Below are 16,203 nucleotides of genomic sequence, written 5' to 3' on the forward strand. Positions count from 1 at the left end.
TTATTTTGTTTCTGTGCAGGGTACATACTGGCTGCTTTATTTTTACACTGCAATATAGCTCTCACTTTGAAATAAAACCCCACCCAAATCTAATTCTCTCTACACAAGTAACATCTGCCCCACCTGCAGTGCACATGGTTTTGTCCATCTAAGAAGGAATTTGTCAGAAAGAGTGAACCAAAATAACCCCCTATGCCTCACACAGTAATGCCTCTTGCTCCTTATTATTCCCCACACAGTAATGCCCCATATGCCATATTATGCCCCACTCAGTAATGCCCCTGGCACCATATTATGCCCCACACAGTAATGCACCTTTCACCATATTATGCCCCACACAATAAAGCCCCTGACACCATATTAAGTAATATTACCCCTCAGAAAATGCTCCTTGTGAGGGGTCCTCCCATCCGCACTTCCAGGGACCACTGTTTGCACCTGCTTCCATCAATGAGCTGTTATTAAATGGCCCTTAAAAAATGGTCCTAACCTGCTTTAGTATTCTTAAAATCGTCAGCGGCCATTTTGGGAGGGAATACTATCTGCAGCCCCAGCCATTGTTTGCAAATGCCCATGTGATTGCACGGTCCTAGAAAACCCCCACCACACCACCCTTTCTTGCAGCCTAAACCTAACAAATGTTAAAATTCAATGCATATAAATATCATAAAAAAAGAATTTTATTTTGTGTAGACACTGTGCATATCCTTTATATTTATATATACAGCTAAAATACATTGCATTTATCACATTATTTATCAGAAACAGCTGCAGCCACAGATACACAGACCTGTTACCTTATGCGCAAATTACATAATCTGCATGGGGATTGCCACAGCAGCCCACCGGAAACACTGCCCAGCCACAACTAATCATTAGGGGAGTAATACGGGTGTACAGCGATATTTCATGATTGACAGGTAAAGTTCTAGCACTCTGCATCTTTCAAAACCCCTGCAGTTGCTTCACCCTGCCTGGGGTGTCACTCTCTGCTGTGGTAATTCTAGCACAGTCTGGTCTGCATATCAGTGCTGAAATACAGACCAGACTGTGCTAGAAGCTCCACCGCAGGCAGCGACACCCCAGACAGGGAGGAGGAACTGCATACGTTTTTGAAAGATGCAGGGAGCTTAGAATGAACACTCGGTAAAGTGACCATTTACAGTTTGAATTCACGATATGCGTCTTTCAGAGTTTTGCAAAAATTCAAAGGGTAAAAAAAACAAGATACACATACACAGTACATAAGCCAGTAAAACATGTCAGATCCATCAATGCTTAAATACATAGGGCCAGATGTATCAAGCTTTAAAAGTGATAAAGTGGAGAGTGATAAAAAGACAGCCATCATCTCCTAACTGTAATGTTACAGGCTGGGTTTGAAAAATGACTCTCCACTTTATCACTTTTTTGAAGCTTGATACATCTGGCCCATAAGGAAATACTCAAGACTGCAAAACAATTCAGGGGGGGTTTGAGACACAGACAGAATTCTCTATATTTTAGGGAACACTCTGGTAATTGATAGTTGCTTCTATATAAGCAGGTGGTCTAGAAATGGCCCTCGGCAACCTATGACAAGATATTTGCCTCAGCACAGCCATCAGGTGACAGGAAGTGACATCATTCTCCCAGATCCCCATTTCATTCTGAGGTTATTGAGCATGGCAAACCACCGGAGAGAAGATTTTCTATGGCAACGGCAGATATCGAGGAATGGGATCATTGGATACACAGCAACTAGGTCTAGAAGCATTAGGTTGACACCACTAGGTTGACATGCATGAAGGTCGACATGGTCATTAGGACGACCCAAGCATTAGATCGACAGTCAATTGAACTCTCCATCGCAGCAGTGATCTGTAGTAGCAATGGAATAACCCACATTCTCCATCGCAGGAATAATTAGGAACGGCAGTGGTTGGCCCCATGGGCACCAAAACAAATTGATAAATAAGTGCATTAAGAGGTTGGACTTCGCTCCTGAGAACATTGTCCTTAGATTGTCCTGCGAGGCGGAAGCCTTGAGGTGTGTGTGTGTGTCTGTGTGTGTTTGTAGTTCTCACCAGGAGATCCAATAGAAGTGTTCTACTTCTGAGCACCAACAGCTTTGTAAACAATATTCAGTCTCCCTTCCTGAGAGAGGGGTTAGAAGGCCCATGTAACATCTTCCGGTATAAATAGTGCAGGGCTTCCACCCAACGACCTGGGTGCGTGTCGTCAAAGTTTGTGGAAAAGAATGACCCTCAGCTGAAGCACACGGGTCCCACAAAGAAGCCGCATTGGTGGCCCGTGTCCCCGTCATGATACAAGGCTAAGTCCCGGATAGGAAGCAGAGAGAGGTCCATGGGAGCAAAATGGAGGAGAGTCTCCGTTCTGTTGTACAATTCTCCAACCTGCGGAGAGAGACAAAGTCAAAACTTGCAATAAATACCAATTCATTTCTCAGCGTGAGGGTTTGGAAATGGCCGCTGCCCAAGAACTTTGCTCACTAGAGAATCTCCGTAACATTCCAGCTAGGTGTAGTTAAAAGGTTTCTCCCGAAATACATAAAGTTCAGCTGCCTGCAGATAAAATGATAGTAATGGCCTCCAGGTGTTGCACAGCTGCCCCCACTGTGCGGACATGCGCAGCCTTCCCCATAGCTGGGCCTAGCTGCCTGAAGCTTCACTTGTCTGTGCTGTAGGAGCTGGGCCCCATAGAACAATTACATTACTCCCCAAACATCCTCAGTAGTACGCTGCTTATGCCAGCCTTTAAACGCCGCCCAATGTCCGTCCAAATGGCCGCCCCCCAGCGAATATCCCCACCACGCTGCGGGCCCGAAATCATTGTATAGTCGCCGGAATGATTTCCATAGTGCTCGCAAATCTAAGTCAGTCCCTGGTGACTTAGACTTGTGGGTCCTGGTCCGAGAACTGGGCGGGTAGCTGACATCAGCCACCCCCCCCCCCCCCAGCAGCCAGGTGCCTGCCTGCATTTGTGTGATTGGGGCAGATGTATTAAGCTTTAACAAGAGATAAATGCAAGGGTGATAAGGAGAGATAAACGTCCAGCCAATCAGCTCCTTACTGCCATGTTACAGGCTGTGTTTGAAAAAAGTCAGTAAGGAGCTGATTGGCTGGACGTTTATCTCTCCTTATCACACTTGCATTTATCTTGCATTACCCAATATGCGCATGTGCAGGAAAAAAACATAGGTCCCTGGAGCGAACACACTGGGGGACCGAATAAACCAGAATAATGGCCATTGAGTAGTGTTTATCCACCTCTGAGCCTCATGCCACATACCTCACATCCCTGCAGGGTCACCAAGAAGCTTTGATCCCGGGTGTCAGTCAGGAACTTCACATCCTTGTCCCTGGCCGGTTGTCCTGGTTTCGCCAGACACACGTATCTCAGTTCTTGGTGTACGCGCAGGCTCTGCAATCTGAGGAATCGCAACTGGACCACGCTGCCGTCATTGTACGTGAACTGAGAGCGGGGGAAAGAAACGGACACATCACTTGTGTAGTGCTTGGGAATCAGAGTTACTGTACTTTAAGCAACTTAAAGCAAAACATCTATCCTGGAAATCATTTTGAATAAAGTATATGTATTGTTAATATATTAAAGGGGAGAGAGAGATTCTGTCTAGTGACAATGGGCTTGAATCAAATCCTGAAGGATCTGCGATGCATCTTGCAAACACCAATGTACTGTATTGTCAGTGACTGACAGTCTAATGCAGGGCCGAATTCTGCTGCTGCATAAGAGGGACAGCTAGTGATGTCAATGCACTTACCCGCTGCCCACCCATCCCCCGCCACCCAAATCCCCTCGGTAGCATGCGAGGGGATGTGTACGTCTGCCCTGAGCGGGGGAACACCACGCCTGTGTGCCCAGCGATTTCATGGGGACCCCCATAAAACACTGGATGTTCCCGATTCCGCCTCCTGCCCGCCCCCCTCCCCTAAAATCAGAATGGGGCAAAATTTGTCCACTTCTGATCAGACTTGAATTAGGCCCTAAGGAGTGAATTTACTGAACGTTCGAAAAAAATGAGAAAGATGAAGTTGCCCACAGCAACCAATCACTCCTCTGTTGGGTCCTAGAAAATGATAGAAAGAATATGATCGGTTGCTATGAGCAACATCATCTCTGACTCTCTGCAACGTCCCTTTCTGCAGCACTGCATCAGTGTAGCCTATGAATATACATAAATAAGATCATTCCCCACTATAATTATTGGGTAAATAAGGGTCTTACTGTGAAGCCCCCAGGAAGGGTACTGAACCACTGGAAGCCTTCCTGAGTCTGGTAGTTCAGCAGCCACGACTTGATCGGTATCTACAAACAGGAATGACAGAATCCGTCAATGGGGAGATCAAATGAATGGAACCATACTAACTCCTTGGAAGGCAAAAGAGCTCATTTATTAACATTGCCACGGCTATCAATCTACACTGAATCACAGCAACCAACCAAAAGTCGTCTACTGTAAGTTAGCCAACAAAGCTCTTGCATCTATTGTAGTGTTAGTAAATAGGGTCAGGGCTGCTTCCGTCTTACCTGGCTCTGCGTAGCCGGCACACAGCTTTCTCCCCCCGCTGTAAAGTTACAGAACACCAGGAACGAGTCCTGGGTACTCCCCTGATTAGGGTCAATGTAATAATAACCTGGAATAAGGGACAAATACAGAGTTTAATTCAAGAGCCCCTCAGACTTTCCCAAATATAACATATGCAATGGTTAATAGTCCTATGAGCACCAAGGAACAAGTTGCAGTCCATGACTGTACTGGCTACACTGCTATTGGAAGTCCTACCTGCCTGTCACCCGCAGGACACAATCAATGGGAGGTGTTTTCTTCCTAAAGGACTGCCAGACCTGGCTGCGATAAGCAGAGAGCGTGTTTCCAGTACTAAGCCACTCCCTGACTCTCGGGCTTCCCTACTTGGCTTCTCTGCGCTGCAGCCTATGCAGTCCATATAAGTCGGTATTTGTGCATGTTTGCAGAACTGGGGGTTATCTTGGTATAGTTGAGTCATTGTTGGCGCTAATTAAGAACATCCATGTAGGCACACTTTCCTCCCATGTGTGCCCATCTGTCTGCAGCCATCTTCCTCCCACTGACCCCCAAGGTTCCATAAACTTGCAATGCCAGGCACAATTTTTAGAAGGGTGGACTATGCTTCATTGCCACTTACTGGTGGATATTAAATACAGCACAAAGTTATATAAATCCAGTTAGCATCACTCCCGCTCAATATATAGGACCCACCATCCTTCAGCTCAGGGTGGACGAGCTGCAGCTCCTGGCAGGTGCTGCCTGGGTTCTCCTTGGTCCCATTCGGTGGGGCAACCAATAGTTTGAAGTCTTCCTCCAGGCGGTGAATCAGATCCCATGGTGCGTCGTCATTCCAGGGTCCGGCATGAGGGAGCAGGCGCTGTGAGTGGATAGAAAAAAACAGCCCAGAGGGTTATACTGATTCCAATAGTGCAGGCAATACTATAATAAAGATGTTTCCAAACTCAGTCCTCAAGGCAGCTGACAGTCCATGTTTTAAGGCTATACATGCTTAAGTACAGGTAACTTAATTTTCGTACATAAGAACTGGTTAAATGTGCCGGATGTTCGCGGTTTCCATCTCATTAACTATGCAGCCATAATCTTTGATTGTCTACCTTGCACTAGACCATGGGTCTTCAAACTGTGGCCCTCCAGATGTTGTGAAACTACATGTTCCAGCATGCATTGCCATATTTTTTCCTATAAGAGCATGCTAAAACTGTCAGGGCATGCTGGGACATATAGTTCCACAACATCTGGAGGGCCACAGTTTGAAGACCCATGCACTAGACCTACTGTAATTGCAGGATAATGTCTCATTACCCATTTGGACTTGTTAGTGAATAACCGGTATTGGCAATCCTTTCCACCCCCCACCCCCCTCTTAATCCGCCACTGTGTTGACCTTTGGGTATCACAGTCTGGTTAAGTATGTTGTTGGATTCCCTAGACTGAAGAGCCTACAATCAGAATTTATTAACTCTGCACAGCCGAATGCACTTACCCGTAAACTCTGGGCCCTTACGCTGAGAGATGGTCCCGGGGGGCCAGGTGCCCCAGGGGGTCCCTATAAATAGAAACAGATGAGATCCTTGTATAAGCAAACAGCAGAATTAGTGGTGGCTATGTTTGGGTTGTGGGTATCTAATGCTCACTGGGGGTCCTTGTGGTCCCTGTGGTCCCTCTGCTCCCTGGAATCCTTTCGGCCCCTGTGTATAAAGGTTCATTTACAATGACATAGTCATTATTAAGGCAATGTAATGAAACAGATGCTGTAGATACACATTAGGCGCTCACCTGCATCCCGTCTGAGCCCTGATAGTAAAACAAGAGAGAAGATATAGGAATGAGCCATACACTGTACTGTCCAGTATAGTGGACATTTGTCCTTCATGTGGTAAACACTTACCGGGGATCCCTGAGGCCCTGGGTAACCCTGTGGTCCAGGAGGTCCAATAACACCCTGATGAGAAACAGTGGTTTAGAAATCTGTTCAATAGTTTTTTTTTCTTTCATTTGATAAAGTATTTAAGTTATTGGATATGTTACAGCTAGGGAAGCCAATCGGGATTTTGGCCCACAAATGCCAGAATTTGAATGCCAGGATTGAAGTGTCAGATCTTGGGATTGCATGTGCATTTATCCCGTCAGATCCATGCTGTGTGGCTTGGGTGGCACCGATGTCTATGACGAGCAACAATAGACACACAGACAGAGCCAGTGGCATTTCGAATGTAGCGCCAGCCACCAATTAATAGGGAATGGCAGACTGGAAGACACTCAAGGAAGTGGTTCCTGATTGGCTGCTGGACCATCAACTCTGATTGGCAGGAGGCCGGCCCTACATTTGAAAATTTGCTTGCTGTATGAATCTCTATTAGGCTGCTTGCTAATAGTAATTGCTCCCTACTCCCATCCTCCCTCACTGTTTCCTACACCCACCCCCTCCATCTCTGCTCCCAACCCCAATTCTTTCTCAATGCTCCCATCTCCCACCCTCCCTCACTGCTCCCTACTCCCACCCCCCTCTCTGCTCCCTACTCCCACCCTTCCTCTCTGCTCCCTATTCCCATCCTCCCTCAATGCTCCCTACTCCCACCCTCCCTCACTGCTCCCTACTCCTACCCTACCTCTCCGCTCCCTACTCTCATCTGCCCTTAAAAACAGCATTTAGGCATGCTTTAGACATTCTTAACAACATTTTTTGCAAATCACGTTATTTACTAAGAGTTTAGCAACATTTTTTGCAACCTTGTTTGTCTAAATCATAAGCTTTGTACCTCGTCCCCATTCTCCCCCGGAGGTCCAGTGTTCCCTGCAGGACCTTGTTTTCCCTGCAACAGAAAATAATTGAAATAAATAATATTTTTTTGGTAAAGAAACACCTGGAGAAGTGTCGTGTGTGTGGTGATAGAATCATCCAACCTTCAGCCCGTGTTCTCCTTGTGTTCCAAATGGTCCGTCCATGCCCAGTTCACCCTGCAGATTAGTGGACAGGTTACTCAATCAGACGTTGGATCTGATGGCTTGGGTCCTTGGTAATTATTAGCCTTTTATATATCTAGCACTGCAGTTGTATAAAGTTCTGGACAATGGATGTTCATTCATTCATATCAGTCCCTGTCATTATGGAAGGGACAACCCAATCTACCCACTGCAGGAACATAACCTGGGGCAATATAATCAGAAGATATGAAAAGTGGGAAGAACATATAAACCCATCTCTGGGAGCAACTCCGGTCAGAACGTAACTTGGGCCTCATTGCATAGCGCCAGAGACTTATATGTGCTCTAGAAGGACATTAATATATCAAACAACTTGTAATTCAATATGGTTTTATTGTATATTGCTCTTACCTTTAGTCCTTTAGACCCTGGATCCCCTTTCTGTCCCCTGAGTCCTGGAATACCCTGAGGAGACACAAAGAGGTAGCTGAGGGCTGCAAACTACCAATGTTCATATAATTATGGTCAGCACCTGAATACTCACATATGGTCCTCTCGGCCCTGGTGGCCCATCGGGACCCTGTCTTCCTTTTGCACCCTGCAATAGATGCCCAAGTGAATCACATAGAAAGCAACACATTCTACACATGTATAGTGTCAAAATGTTCCAGGTTTCTTCAAAGGTAGAGGCAGCCATTTTGTGGACTGAACCAACATTCATGGGAATTCAATTCATATTAAGTGTCAGCGACATGGTTGAGTATTGAGGCTCCCCGATGGTGCCACTAGTTCCTGGTGGGCTTTATTCCGACTCATACCTCAGTAATGTCACGGAATTAGTGGGTTGTATTCTCACGAATACGGCTTCAGACAACAAAATGGCTGCCTTGTGTGTAGGCAACACAGACTTTATCATGGACTTTCTTACCTTGGTGCCATGAGGTCCACGCGGTGGTCTTGGGCCTGCTTTACCTCTTTTACCCTGGACGCATTAAAGAAAAATACACATCAGTTTCATCTTTGCACGTACAGACCTGCTACTTGTTTCCTGAAGGTTAGAAATAATTATGTTTATTCAGGGCCGGCGCCACCACTATGCAGCTTTAGGCATTTGCCTATGGCGCCGGCCACTTAAGGGTGGCATCACATGCTGCCATGAATGTACAGTTAATTTAGTTGAGCGTAGCTTTTTCACCACACATGCATGGGGTTAAAGGGCATATGTTCTAACAAATTGTATTCCATTTCCTCACAGCTCCATGGCCTGTGAAGCTCACATACCTTCCTGCCGTGTGCCCCATTCGATCCAGGACGGCCATTTTTACCCCGGTCACCCTGCGAGAGAAGGAACCATAGGATAACAGGTGCAGTATATCACATCACATTATTGCTTGCTCTAAGGACTCAGCTAATTGTGTATTTCCCAGCAGCGGTTTATTCAGTACTATTTATTATCTAATTACTGGCCTGGATGAGGAAGAGAGAGACATGCGCAAAGGCCGGCTGGGGTTGGCAGGAAAAGCTGGACCAGATCCAGGTATTATATGCTCTAGCCACAGCCCTTATAGGCCAATTGGAGGCCAGCTAGTGAGGTGGGAAGTTGACCACACACATAAGAACATAGCGTTCCGCTTCCAACTAGAGCCTCTTGGCATTACCAAAAAAAAAAGTCCCGATCAGATTTATGACTGGGCATTTGTTTTGTTTGGACCGGCAGTGATCTTACAGAATACAGGCACCTGTCGGGTTTTGTACAGGTGGACTTTGGTGATCTAAAGATGACCAGACATGCTCACAGGTAGCTCAACGGGAAAGGAAACAGAGGTAAGTGACTAAAGTTAGATGAAGTGCAGGGTTGGAAGCAGTATTATTTTTCTGGAAAAATAGGTCCAGGAACTCTGGGTCTGATCGATTAAATAAAATAGGTAGAGAGAGAGAGAGAGAGAGAGAGAGAGAGAGAGATGTATATATTGTATTTAGTACGAAGGCACTCACAGGTGACTTTAAAATAAAACTTATCGTATGGAAAGTACATTTTGGCCCAGAACAGGTTCAGGAACCCGGTTCCTGATGATGTCATATTTAATTTGAGGTCAAGGAACTGAGTTCCTGCTGGTTCCTGCTGAAAAATAGCATTGGTTGTAACTACTGATTGTCCAGGACGGCCTGGCTCAACCACCCACAGATTGTTACCTCTGGAGACCCATGGGCATCTGATGTAGGGAAAGCGATCTGTTACGTCCCCAGTCTTTACTTTTGGTTCATGCTGGTGTCTTCACAATGGAGCCTCCATGATGTTGTGGCCCAGAAGTGCATTGATAGGTGCAAGAAGATATGGGCCAATGCAGGCGGCAGGTGAAAGCTGGCAAGGGGGTTCTAATGTTCTTACAGAGGCACAGGATCTTCTGTACTATGCCCTCTGACATATAGATTTTCCCGCAAGGACATAATGATAGGCAACATTATCATCCTTCATGTTATGGGGCCAGCTCTGCATGACAGGGCCCCCTACTTCTCCTCCAGGAAAAGTAGGGACACAAGAATTATGTACAATGTATATACGAACATTACAGCACCAACATCACTTCGCACCTTCTCTCCTTTCTGCGCAGGTCTCCCCTCTGCTCCTGGATTCCCGACAGGCCCCTGGGAGACACACAAAGAAGTTACATGGAGCCACTCCTGATAAAGGGCCTATTTCAGACTTAATCAAAAGGCACATTTTTTCTCTAATGGACAAAACCACTGCCGGTGGGGCAGATGTAACATGTGCAGAGAGAGTTATATTTGGGGGGAGTTATTTTGTTTCTGTGCAGGGTAAATACTGGCTGCTCTATTTCTAAACTGCAATTTAGATTTCGGTTTGAACACACCTCACCTATAACTCTCTCTGCACGTGTTACATCTGCCCCATCTGTAGTGCAGCATGGTTTTGTCCATTAGAGAAAAATGTGCGTTAGGCCCCAGATTCAAACTTTTTAGTTTATGAGTCAACGCTGCATGTATTGTACTTACCACTTTACCCGGCGACCCCGGTTTCCCAGGTTGTCCTCTTTCCCCTGGAGCACCCTAAAGTTAACAATAAATAATGATAATAAAGTGGTGCTCTATGAGTTTGAGGCAAACAATGTTGCTTGTATGTATGAATTGTATGTTCATCTTTTATCTTCAAAAAGATGAACATACAAGGGCTACCACTAGGGTTTCCTAACACTACATAGGCAATAACATATAGGATTACATGGGTATACATTGTTCAATATAGAGCAATAAAGATGGCAGAAGGAAACTGTAACAGATACAAAATTACCACTTACAGAATGCATACTTATGTAACACAGCAAGAGGAGAGAGGGCCCTGCTCGCAAAAACTTACACATTTTAAAAAGTCAGTGCTGGCTAAACTGAGTGGGGCAGAGGAAGCCAGGGAGTCGGTGGAAGAATTGAACAGTTGAGTGGAAGAGACAGAGATAGAGAAGCAAGGCGAATGTCTGACTGATCAGGGCAGCTGATGGTCCTTACCTCTCTTCCAGGGGTCCCCGCTGGTCCAGTCTCCCCGGCAGCCCCAGGTGGCCCCTGCACAGAGAAGATATGTTCTTTTATTGTCACCCTATGATATAACTGACATTATCTCTGTCCCAGAATACGCCGCTCTTGTATGATATGGAACGGCCTTGTACCTGTATCCCCTGAACTCCTTCGTTGCCTGTGACGCCCTTGTGGCCTTCGAGGCCAGTGAGGCCTGCCAGCCCTTGGGAACCTTTACTACCTGGTGGACCGGGCGAACCCTGCAGGACATCGCACAGAATTAGAGAAGACCACCCACCCTTCTCTCACATCAAATGCCTGATCCCTGTACCCCGCTTACCAGGGCTCCGCTGTGGCCTTGCTCCCCCTTTTCTCCTTTCGCACCCTGTGGACCCTGACAACAGAAAGCAATTACTGAGCTAGATGATCAGATTTCAGTATTTCACCATTCTGACCACAGAGTCATCTTGCCAACTAGTCGTGTTCTACACGTACCGATCCCCCTTGGGGTCCGGGATAGCCGATCACGCCGGGCTGGCCTAGGTCGCCCTGCAATGAAAGGAACATTGCGCACCTAGGATGTTATGGATATAGCCACTCAGCCGGGAGCTGCAAGAAGAGTCGTACAAGGAAATTACCTTCAGCCCTGGAGGTCCGTCAGCACCTGGAGCTCCGATGTTCCCAGAGGTCCCCTGCAATTAACCAAAACGTGGAACTCAGGGCCCAACTCATGTTTGTATGCAGATGCAATTCCGATTCTCTAGGCCAGGCAAGGCTAAACTGCTCCTCCAGATCTACCCATGGTACACAGCTGTAGACATTACTAACTGCCACATTTCCCAGATTCCCTAGCTGGTGCCCAGCTGTAGTCATTACTAACTGCCACATTTCCCAGATTCCCTAGCTGGTGCACAGCTGTAATCATTACTAACTGCCACATTTCCCAGATTCCCTAGCTGGTGCACAGCTGTAGTCATTACTAACTGCCACATTTCCCAGATTCCCTAGCTGGTGCACAGCTGTAGTCATTACTAACTGCCACATTTCCCAGATTCCCTAGCTGGTGCACAGCTGTAATCATTACTAACTGCCACATTTCCCAGATTCCCTAGCTGGTGCACAGCTGTAGTCATTACTAACTGCCACATTTCCCAGATTCCCTAGCTGGTGCACAGCTGTAATCATTACTAACTGCCACATTTCCCAGATTTCCTAGCTGGTGCACAGCTGTAATCATTACTAACTGCCACATTTCCCAGATTCCCTAGCTGGTGCACAGGTGTAGTCATTACTAACTGTCACATTTTCAAACCTGCTGCATCATTCCTACTATAGATCCACAGGCTGCCTGGAACACATGAACTGTTGGTAGATCTTGAGGACAGGTTTGGCCACCTCTGCTCTAGGCAATGAAGCTGCTTAACGCCCAAGAATGAGAACAGATGCCCACGGAGCCATCGCAAACTCAATCACAATTGTGTACACATTAGCAGCCTATACACAAATATGAGGAACTCTGAAGTTAAAGGTAGGCCTATGGCTGGACACAGCCACAGTGATGTAGGAGCCATGTGACGACCATCGCACACCAGAGTTTTATTTTCGGCCACCCTGCGTTAACACCTCCAAACTGGGATTTAATTACTAAGATGGGAGTTCTATTGAAGATGGGGTGTTGCCCATAGCAACCAATCAGAATCTAATTCTTATTTATTTAGCACCTTTCAGAAGATAATAGAAAGAATCTGATTGGTTGCCCATAGCAACATCCCATCTTCAATAGAACTCCCATCTCAGTAAACAAACCCCTTCCTGTCAATCACTTTCCCATTAAAGTCTCATTGCAGCGGCGGCATGACACATGAGCAGCAGATGCCCCAGTTAGCCAATAATCACTCTTAACTGTTATGTGATAATTGATTGGCCATTGCTTAGTAACATTAATAAGGCCCTTCACCATAATCATATATACCCTATATCAGAGGTTTCCAATGTTTTTCAACTTGTGGCACACTAAACAAGATTTTAAAATTGCCAAGGCACACAATCAGACCCCCACAGGAAAAAACAAACCCATTGCAGTGGTCGTCTGTGCCCAGTATACAGAGACAGGGCCAGGAAGAGACCCGTGAATAACAGAGAACTGGTGGTGGTGGCTGTAAACTGGTGTGGACATCGCTAGCTCTGGCCACACACTAGTGTCCCACAGCACAGTGGTTGAAAATGCTGTCCTATATAATAAAAGCCTAATGCTGCCTAATGATACTTCTGGGGTGCACCGGTGGCCACTCAACGGAGCTCTGTTTGGGTGCAGGCACACACACACACACACCTACACCTGTTTGGTCACACACCGTTTCTCCGAGAAGTCCATGAGTTCCTGCAGCTCCAATCAGACCAGGTTGTCCCTGGGAAAAGGAAAAACATTGGTCACCTTCATACAAATGCAAAAGTCCCCGCCGCTATCTAAATGTGAGATAATAGATTCTATAGTGTTCTTCTTTTATTAGGCATGATGCAGAGAGCAACCCTGGATGATACGCTGCTAACTTTAATGATCATGTTCTACATGAAGGCCACATGAGTAAGACCTAGCAGCTCCTGTATAAATGTATATTTAGAAAAATTTGATCTAATAAACTAGGCAAATATATTACAGTATTACGGTAATTGCCACCGGTCATTGCCTGAAAATGTTACAGTTTTTAAAAGAAATCAGTGGCTATACAGTAGGCGTGCCACGTGGCCACCAGAAGGTTGTCTCTGCCCATGCCGGTAAAGTTTGGTCAGCGTCTGTTCATGGCATAGCTGAGATTTCCTGCTTTGTGCAGGTTATATAATGACGCCCCCCTCTCGCTGCTCACCTGCAGTCCTCCTTGCCCCTTCTCTCCCTTTAGACCACGAACTCCATGCACTCCGATATCGCCACTTGGCCCGGGATTTCCGATGCTACCGCACGGCCCCAGTTCTCCCTGGTGTCAGACATAAAAGTTACAGCCCAAAAATGCAGATTCTGGGGTAGGTCATTGCAGAAAACAGTGAAGTTGGGTCTAACCTTCTCTCCCGGAGGACCAGGATCTCCCATATCTCCGACTTCCCCCACATCGCCCTAGAGACACAGATTAGTGAGATGGTAGATGGAGAGGAAAGGGCAGCAGTCGCTCTAGGATTACAGGCCTATAATATCACTTACCTCTTTGCCGGGTTCCCCTGGAGGACCTGGCTGTCCCTGAAGGCCTCTTTCCCCTGGGTCGCCGATAGGTCCCACAGGACCAGATGTTCCCGGAACACCAATATCTCCCTGAAAGAAGAATGGACAGGAACGGGACACGTGCATTCAGGTTTAAGGTTGAGGCACTAATTATCTCTCTCTGGGGCAGATGTACTAAGCCTTGTTGAGAGAGATAAACTAACAATCCACCAATTGGCTGGTGCTTTATATCTGTGCACTTTAGCCCTCTCCAAGGCTTAGCACATATCCCCTTAAACGTTATCTATTCCTCTTATATCTTGTTATCTCATATCAATTCATGTTTCTATTTATGGTAATCAAAGGGATAAACATTACAAACATAACCTTATGAGACATCAGGTGGAGATGCTGAGTTCTTACAACTTTATACTGTAGTTATGCACAGACAAACGCAGGGGGTGGGGGGTTCTGGTTGCACAGAAACCCCCCTCCTCTTGGCAACGGCCTTAAATTAGAAAAACAGTAGCACTGGTATATAATATGATCAATAGAGCTGTCACCACATCATGCAGTGTACGGGACAGAGCAGAGCTGCTGCACATGCCCTGTGGGAGCAGCTTCTCCGACCAAGTTTGCTGTGTGTGCAACAGACCAGAGAGCAGCTGCCAGGAGGAAGAGACAGGAGCCTTAACATGAGGTGGGAGAATGTGAGCTTAGAAAGTGCAGCACTGGTTCTATTATGTTTGTGTATTTATTATATGTTTAACCTTTTCATGACCACTTATCTTATTTAAATGTTTGAAACAGCCTGTACTATAGACCATCTGTACTGTTAAATATTAATACTGTATTCCATATTGTATCCAGTTTTTTCCAGGGCTGTTCCCCCTGGGGAGTGGGAGATTTTGGTTTACATTTGGAAACCGCCCTCTAAAAACACTGCGTTTGACACGGCTGCATTTGTGAAAACAATAAACCAAAACAACAAGTATAATGGTGTTTATGAAACACGGGATTGTGGCCCTCATTCAGTCTTGACCGCTAATTATAGAATTTGCAAATTGAGCGATTATTGTACGATGTGTAACATACGCATTGCGCAATAGAGATGAATTAGTGACTGTAAATGCGGATGGATCATAAGCAAGAAGGGGCTGCGGATTGACTGTCAGGAAGCCGGCATTTGGGGGGTGGTAATCTGTCATTTTCTGGGTGTCGTTGGAGAGCGCAGGCGTGCTCAGGCATTTATGAGGAGGGTCTGTGATGTCAGCGATGACCACTTCCAGCCCAGCTCAGCCTCAGACCTACAGGAGGCAAACACTGTTCAGTGGTTCGGGATTTGCATATGGATCTGTGATTGGATAGCGATTAGCGATCCATTCGCAATCCTCTCGCAGTATAGGAAGAGGCGTCTTATCATTCGGTCTGGGCGGCGGTTTTCTCCTCGCAGTCCACTGCAAATTCTCACATGCTGAATTAGGCCCTGTAATATTCCTGAACCGTGCACCTGTCTCTGCATTTACACACCACACAGAGGTACAAATAGTCTGTGAGAAATGAAGTCGGGGAACATTATATTATGGCACAGACTTCGACCGTTAAATTGTGGAAGTAATGATTCTATTTGTAATAATACACTGCTGGCATGGCCATCATACTGACCTGCTCTCCTTTGCTCCCGACTGGCCCTTCAGTCCCTGTAGTACCCGGCTCACCCTAGGGCATAGACAGAGTTAGTGGGCAAAGAGAGTACAAAAATAGAGAGGAAGGAAAAAAAGATAGAGGAAGGAAGGGGGGGGGGGGAGAAGCATGGGGAAGGGGTGGAGGAAGGAGGGGGGAGGAAGGAGGGGGTAGAAGAAGGGGGGAAGGAAGGAGGGTGGAGGAAGGAGGGAGGAAAAAGGAAGGAGGGGGAAAGGGGGGTAAAGGAAGGAGGGGGAAAGGGGGGGAGAAGTAGGGGGAGAAAGGAAGGAGGGAGAAAGGAAGG

At 46.5% G+C, this 16,203-nt stretch overlaps 1 protein-coding gene across 1 annotated transcript in view; it reads right to left on the reverse strand.

The window, feature by feature from the left end:
- Positions 1 to 698: 698 nt before the first annotated feature.
- Positions 699 to 16,203, reverse strand: part of LOC146035271 (uncharacterized) — a 218,041-nt gene continuing 202,536 nt past the window's right edge. Inside the window, exons 42-68 of the mRNA XM_083158626.1 lie at positions 15,882 to 15,935; positions 14,220 to 14,327; positions 14,082 to 14,135; positions 13,891 to 13,998; positions 13,381 to 13,434; positions 11,665 to 11,718; positions 11,522 to 11,575; positions 11,367 to 11,420; positions 11,179 to 11,286; positions 11,021 to 11,074; positions 10,514 to 10,567; positions 10,091 to 10,144; positions 8,780 to 8,833; positions 8,427 to 8,480; positions 8,043 to 8,096; positions 7,910 to 7,963; positions 7,478 to 7,531; positions 7,333 to 7,386; positions 6,462 to 6,515; positions 6,350 to 6,367; positions 6,208 to 6,261; positions 6,057 to 6,119; positions 5,264 to 5,429; positions 4,552 to 4,658; positions 4,249 to 4,329; positions 3,292 to 3,474; positions 699 to 2,396 (exon numbers count right to left, since the gene is read on the reverse strand). Coding sequence (XP_083014752.1) covers positions 2,247 to 2,396; positions 3,292 to 3,474; positions 4,249 to 4,329; positions 4,552 to 4,658; positions 5,264 to 5,429; positions 6,057 to 6,119; positions 6,208 to 6,261; positions 6,350 to 6,367; positions 6,462 to 6,515; positions 7,333 to 7,386; positions 7,478 to 7,531; positions 7,910 to 7,963; positions 8,043 to 8,096; positions 8,427 to 8,480; positions 8,780 to 8,833; positions 10,091 to 10,144; positions 10,514 to 10,567; positions 11,021 to 11,074; positions 11,179 to 11,286; positions 11,367 to 11,420; positions 11,522 to 11,575; positions 11,665 to 11,718; positions 13,381 to 13,434; positions 13,891 to 13,998; positions 14,082 to 14,135; positions 14,220 to 14,327; positions 15,882 to 15,935 — 2,010 coding nt within the window. The 3' untranslated portion in view covers positions 699 to 2,246. The remainder of the gene's footprint in view (positions 2,397 to 3,291; positions 3,475 to 4,248; positions 4,330 to 4,551; positions 4,659 to 5,263; positions 5,430 to 6,056; positions 6,120 to 6,207; positions 6,262 to 6,349; positions 6,368 to 6,461; positions 6,516 to 7,332; positions 7,387 to 7,477; positions 7,532 to 7,909; positions 7,964 to 8,042; positions 8,097 to 8,426; positions 8,481 to 8,779; positions 8,834 to 10,090; positions 10,145 to 10,513; positions 10,568 to 11,020; positions 11,075 to 11,178; positions 11,287 to 11,366; positions 11,421 to 11,521; positions 11,576 to 11,664; positions 11,719 to 13,380; positions 13,435 to 13,890; positions 13,999 to 14,081; positions 14,136 to 14,219; positions 14,328 to 15,881; positions 15,936 to 16,203) is intronic.

The sequence above is a fragment of the Crinia signifera genome, chromosome 9, assembly GCF_055691185.1.
Source record: "Crinia signifera chromosome 9, ASM5569118v1, whole genome shotgun sequence".
NCBI classification, from domain to species: Eukaryota; Metazoa; Chordata; class Amphibia; order Anura; family Myobatrachidae; genus Crinia; species Crinia signifera.